Source organism: Uloborus diversus, chromosome 8, assembly GCF_026930045.1.
Source record: "Uloborus diversus isolate 005 chromosome 8, Udiv.v.3.1, whole genome shotgun sequence".
Lineage (NCBI taxonomy): Eukaryota > Metazoa > Arthropoda > Arachnida > Araneae > Uloboridae > Uloborus > Uloborus diversus.
The window spans coordinates 15004318-15009138 of NC_072738.1; the positions used below are offsets into that span (position 1 = coordinate 15004318).

The 4821-nt window shown below is 34.5% G+C and overlaps 1 protein-coding gene across 1 annotated transcript; it reads left to right on the top strand.

The window, feature by feature from the left end:
- Nucleotides 1-3756: 3756 nt before the first annotated feature.
- Nucleotides 3757-4526, top strand: LOC129227636 (uncharacterized). The gene is given in 2 exon segments (XM_054862224.1): nucleotides 3757-3985; nucleotides 3988-4526. Coding segments are annotated over 2 exon segments (768 nt in total).
- The last annotated feature ends 295 nt before the right edge of the window (nucleotides 4527-4821 follow it).

Sequence of the window (4821 nt, forward strand, 5' to 3'; positions counted from 1 at the left end):
AAGGAAAAATTAAATAATAAGGAGTGAATTTGCTTAAAGTTTCGTACATTCTCCGGTCTCTACCAGAAAAGTAGCTACAAAAATTTAAATACTAAAATCCGAAAAAAAAAGGAAATCAATATATAATGAAAATACAATATAAAATATGTAGGTATGGGGTAGCACATGTTAAAATAACCTCAAACATTCTAAATAATTGAAATAATTTCAAGATGCAAAAGGATTGAAATCTGCTGCCATTTTCGGCAAAGCACGTGCTTCGTTAAACATGCAATGTGGAAAGCTTCCAAAAAATTAATTTTTACTAACGGAGTTATTAATTGAAAAAATTCTTATTCCCTGACATTGGTAGACTAGAAAGGGGCGCCATCTATTGAGAAGAAAGTGAAACTTTTTGATGATTGACTGAAAAAACGGGAGAAAATCGTAAAAAACGGGAAATCGGGAGATGGAAGCAAAAAACGGGAGTCTCCCGTTAAAAACAGTAGAGTTGGCAAGTATGTATTACATTAAAAATTTCACGTAGAATACGTGCATTAAACTGAAAGTCTCGGCTAAGACGCACAAAAAATTTTAACTTCTTTATTTAAAATGTTCGTGGTTGAATACTGCATGTATAATTTTCAGTTTTAGAAATTATTCATAATTTAGTTAGGTAGCAGAAGTTCCATTGTGTGTCGAGAAGAAAATGAAATATTTTGCATAGAAAACAAAATTTACTTGGAGATAAAACTGTTCATCTTCCATTGTGGATTACAACCTATTCTGCGATTGTCGATTACCATCTTTCCTCTCTGTTTCCAAAAACATTCATTTAACAAAAACAAGGGATTTTTTTTTTTCTGAATACACCGATAGTTAGATTACAATGTGTGCATTAGTAGTAATATTTTTTAAATATAGGTAACATTTCTGCTTTTTTCAGTTTCACTCATTCACTGTTTCGAATAACGGCTCATACGAACAAATTAGTGGATTTTTGTCATTTTGTATTAACAGAGTTCAACGTACTGACCCGCGAGAATCATTTTAATATGTGGTACTGTTCTCGGGTAGAAAAAGGTAGGGAACCACTGTACTAGATATTGTCTAGATCAGCGGTTCCCAACCCATGGGCCGCGGCCCACAAGTGGGCCGCGAACAGCGTGTTACTGGGCCGTGGACACTGGTCGGGAATCTGAATCAAGATAAAACTTGTAGTCTTAATTTCCGTTTTTCGCGAAAATTCACTTATTAGATATACTATCACTCAAAAACTCTCCTGGCTCATCGCCAATAAGGAACTTTAGGATTAAGATTTCTTATATTTCTTAGGAACTTTCCCCTATAATTGAAGAGAGGAAACCTAATAAATCAGAAACTTCTTTAATGAAAATTGCCAAAGAAGCTAGTATTAGATTCAAGCTTCAAGTTAAAAATGATCCTCTTTTGCTGAACTCTGGCAAAAATGAATTGAGGCACTTGAGGGGTTTTTCGACAACCTACCTATTTGAATGAGACTTTTCATTGCAGTTTTTTAAAAAAAAAATAATATAGAAATGCATTGAACGTTGCGAATTATTTGAGACTAAAATCATCCAGTTTCAATCCAGATATCAACTCCATCGTAGAGGAAAGACAATGCCAAAAATCCCATGGAGCTTTAACTTTGAGGACTTGTTTTTGAGTTTCCTTACAGCTATGCCAGCTAAGTGAATGCAATAAAGTTATTTTCTTCCTTGAAAAATATTTTGGAAATTGTTTTTGTGCAGTGTATTTATATATGTAATGCAATATAAAGGGAAAAAGGGATTAACATCTCCAGAACTCTTGTTTTTAACGCACTTTCAGTCCTAATACGGTATATTATTCACACTTAAGTACAGTTATGAACAGGCACCCTCCAGATAGTAAATTTTGGCTGTGCAAGTAATGTATAGTAGTTTGTGGGCCTTAATCGTGTTTTCTACAAAACTGGTGGGCCGCACAATCAAAAAGGTTGGGAACCGCTGGTCTAGATGATGAGATGATCATGTAAAATATAACCGCCTATAGAAAAACACTTCTCTTTAGAATTTCAAAAGCAGTTTAAGTATAAGTTGCAGTTTCAAGTTCAACAACAATACCAGTTGTTAACACTTTAAAGGCACATTTCTTTCAAATGCTAAATTTTAATAAGAGCCAAAGCAAAAGTTATATGATTTTATGTTAAAGCCTTAACTGTTGAAAACCTTTAATTGTTGTAAATTTTAATAGCTGCAAATCTTTAATTGTTGATAACCTTTAATTATTGCAAATTTAAACTGTTGTAAAGTTTTAACTGTTGTAAAACTGATTATTGCAAACTTTAGTTGTTGAAAATCTTTAACTGTTGACAACTTTTCACTGTTGCATACCTTTAATTGCTTCTTAATCTTAATTTAATCTTTAACTGTTGCAAGTTTTTAATGGTTGCAAACATTTAACTGCTGCAAACTTTTGCTTGTTGCAAACATTTAATTGTTTCAAACTTCTATTAATGCTAACTTTAATTGTTACAACATTAAATTTTAATGTTCATTTAAAATTGAATGCACTTCTATATTTATCATAAGGACAATTTTAAATTTTTATCGTTTGATTTTGTTAATGTGTATTTTACACTTTAGTAGATAGTTTAGACCTTTTGCCTCAAATCAACTTCATTTCCAGGTGGGATATCAGTTTGAAAGGAACAGGAATATTCTTTGTACTCTTGTGCAAAAAGAGAGTGAGTAAAAGAGGACTCGCTGCAGAAGAAAAGTTCATTTAGCCACAAGGATCAATTTTGCAGCCATTTCTGCATGTCACGACCATCCTTAGCAAATAGCAATGAATATGGGTTATTCTATAAAAGTGGGAAAGGCTGTGTTCCAAGCTGATATTTTTAATCTGTTCATTTCTTTAGAAAAATACATTCTTCTCTGGGTACTTTAAACTTTTTTTAGCTCTGTAACTTTCATTTTAAACTTTACCATGTGGGAAACCCATAAATTCATCAGATCAGTTCATGCAAAAGGAGAAATCCCAATTGCGCAACCACTTGAACTCCCACAAGGCTAACTGAGAATCAGCACTGGCAGTCAGAGCAAGATTGTCACTGGAAGAGTGAACGTGAAAATATGTGTATTAAACAGTGATCGACTAAAACCGAGTTATGTAGTGAATATACCACCTCTGACATAACCACCACCACCACATAATGGTGACCCTTCGGACAAAACACCCAATTCAACAGAACTAAACTTGTGCTGCATTTTCACACCAAAACTCAAAAAATGGATTAAATTGTGTGATGAAGCTGAGCACAGCATCTTCAAAGTGTTCCAACCGAGGAGCAATCCAAAAACAACAGTGGGGAACTTTTGCTTTCAAGGTCGCAGATAAGTGCAATTTCTGTAAATCATTTCTCTGTGCTTTGCATTTGATTCGCATGGAAAAATAGGTCACTTAGGTGCCCCTTTATTTCCCTCAACTTCAGTTTAAGCTCTCTCGGTGTTTTTCTTATGATAAAGTCGAAGAAAATGTTTCACATGCATGTGATTACTATTCGTTTTCATGAAGTGTTATCTTTAAAAATATAGTAGGCTTGATAATTTTTAACATTGCATTTTTCAGTTGTATTTATGTCGCGTTTGTGATTATAATGCCGAATTCTCATTAACAGTATAAATTACGCATTTATGTTATATTACTATATTTATATGCATTAATATGATTCATTCAATGTCTGAACCTGAAGAATCTGAACCTTGCACCATGTCTGAAATAAGTGCAGTACAAATACCCCAGTACCATAGATCAGATCCTAGTTTATGGTTTGTAATGTGCGAAAGTACTTTTGAACTTGCTACTCCAAAGCCCATAACTGATTCGAAAACAAAATACAATTACGTAGTTGCACATATTCCTCCTGATACAGTTTCTTTAATAAGAGATGTATTAATGAAACCAGATAAAACCGATCCTTATTCCCATATTAAGACCGAAAAATAAATCGGTCTGGAGAATCGACCCAACAGGAAATTCGAAAGTTACTTTCAGGGGAAGAATTAGGCTCTCGCAAACCATCTGAATTGCTACGGAACATGAAACGTCGCGCAGAAACTTTAAATGTAGCTGAAAATTTGATGCTAGAATTATTTTTGCAGCGTTTGCCATCTTTAGTCCAAACAATTTTAGCTGCAATTTCCGAACTTACTTTAGACAAAGCTGTAGAAATTGCCGATAGGATCATAGAAGTTTCACCATCTTCCACGGAGACTTTTGCAGTGTCTAATAAAAGTGAACCAACACTTGAGACTAAATTTCTTCGCGAAATTGAAAAGTTAAATAAAAGAATTGATCGTCTTTCCTATTCTCGCGGTCGTTCGCCCAATCGCAGAAACAATGTGTCTCGCGAAAGGAGTGTCTCTCGTAAGCGTGATTTTTCAATTTGTTGGCATCATAGACGCTTTGGAGACAAATGTAGAGAAGAAAAATGCGTGAAACCTTGCAAGTGGCAGGGAAACGAATCGAGCAAAGACTAGCGGCGACTTATTCTTTGCCTAAGGAATCACGTCGCCTGTTCATTCGTGACCGGACAACAAATATATCTTTCCTGGTTGACACAGGGTCGGACGTCAGTTTAATTCCTGCTAATATCTACCAGAAACGAAATGCTACACAACAAACCCTTATGGCTGAAAATTCTTCCAACATTAATGTTTATGGTCAGAAAACCTTATCGCTGAATCTGAATTTAAGACGAAACTTTTTATGGACTTTCCTGATTGCAGATGTAGTTCACCTATTCTTGGAGCAGATTTCCTCCATTATTTTGAA